The sequence below is a fragment of the Galeopterus variegatus genome, unplaced genomic scaffold, assembly GCF_000696425.1.
Source record: "Galeopterus variegatus unplaced genomic scaffold, G_variegatus-3.0.2 Scaffold1279, whole genome shotgun sequence".
Lineage (NCBI taxonomy): Eukaryota > Metazoa > Chordata > Mammalia > Dermoptera > Cynocephalidae > Galeopterus > Galeopterus variegatus.
In genome coordinates, this window is record NW_007727390.1 from 197,543 (window position 1) to 198,825 (window position 1,283).

The following is a 1,283-nucleotide window of genomic DNA, read 5'->3' on the forward strand; positions in this document are numbered from 1 at the left end:
TTATTAACTTCATATCAGTGATACCAATTATTTATATTTGGGATCTTTTTTGATGGTTTTCCATAGCTTCTTTCTAGTCATTTCTGTCATTCTTTGTTTGCATTCTCTGTGATTATCTCAGATTTTTATGATAGTGATCTAATTTTCAGCTATATTATTTCTGTTTCTTGATGTTTTTAATTTATTACTTATTTAATGATGTTTTGATTTTCTCTTTCTTTTTTAATCCTATTACCTTTCTTTCTTATTTTGTTGACTAGCCATGTTCTTATTAGGTTAACGAGACCACAAAACATATGGAAATTTTTGTTCTGTCTCTGAGTTGTGTTTTCTTTTAGGATTGACTCTGTCTTTTGTATGCTGTGTATTCTTTATTGATTAGTTGATTGATCAGTTGTTGTAATGTGTATGCCAAGTTGCCATGCTGTTTCTAACTTACGTTGCTCTTGCTTGGGCCTCTGTGTCCAGACTTCCTCTATGTCGTCATAGTGGGTGAGGGACTTATGGACGTTGTTTTTACTACCATATCCAAATCCAGCTTTTCCTCCCTTCGGAGCTACTGCTTAAGAGCCATTTACCTTAACACGTACCTTTTTTCCTATAGCCAGTGGGCATAGTGATGTGTTTGTTAGATTCTCAGGGCTATGTTCTCACTTCTGAGATTTTGCCGAAATATCTTATGTGGGTTCCTCTCACCTAATTAGAAGGGTAGGAGGTTGGAATATGCTATTCTCAGGTGAAGTTCTGTTAGCCTGAGACTGGTTATCCCGTGCAGTGTGCAGCTCTGGAACATTATTTTCTAATTACTCTTTGGCAACCCCTTCCTCTCTGTTGCCCAGTCAGAAAAGTGAAAAGATAAGAATAACCATTTCGTTTGCTCCTCTCTGGGTTTGGGGGTATTAGAGTTCCTCAGATTTTGTCAGCTCCCTCCATGTGTCTCTTGGGAGAAGGATGCCATGTTCCTAACTCTTCTCCACTCTAGATTTTTGTGTTTCCATTCTAGGCCATTTACCACTAGTTTTCAAAGTTCATGACATTAAGTATTGCCCCTTTCTCTTTCTGTGTTTGTGTTTGGTTGTTGTAGGTGAAGCTTTTTGGTTTTGCTCAGTTTTGTTTGTTTTACAATTTTTGTTCCATATGACTAGGTATTAGGGGAGAGAGATGCTGTCAATTATCTTTCCATTTTAATGTAGAAATCAGTGAAGACACATTAGGAAATTTATCCAGTGAGACATGAATTTTAGAAGAAGAATCACCTGGCCTATTGGGCTTCCTCATCCTCC

The 1,283-nt window shown here is 37.2% G+C and overlaps 1 protein-coding gene across 1 annotated transcript in view; it reads left to right on the forward strand.

Moving 5' to 3' along the window:
- CCDC138 (coiled-coil domain containing 138) overlaps positions 1-1,283 on the forward strand; it is a 114,624-nt gene that overhangs the window by 106,829 nt on the left and 6,512 nt on the right. The window contains exon 15 of the mRNA XM_008576051.1: positions 1,091-1,116. Coding sequence (XP_008574273.1) covers positions 1,091-1,116 — 26 coding nt within the window. The remainder of the gene's footprint in view (positions 1-1,090; positions 1,117-1,283) is intronic.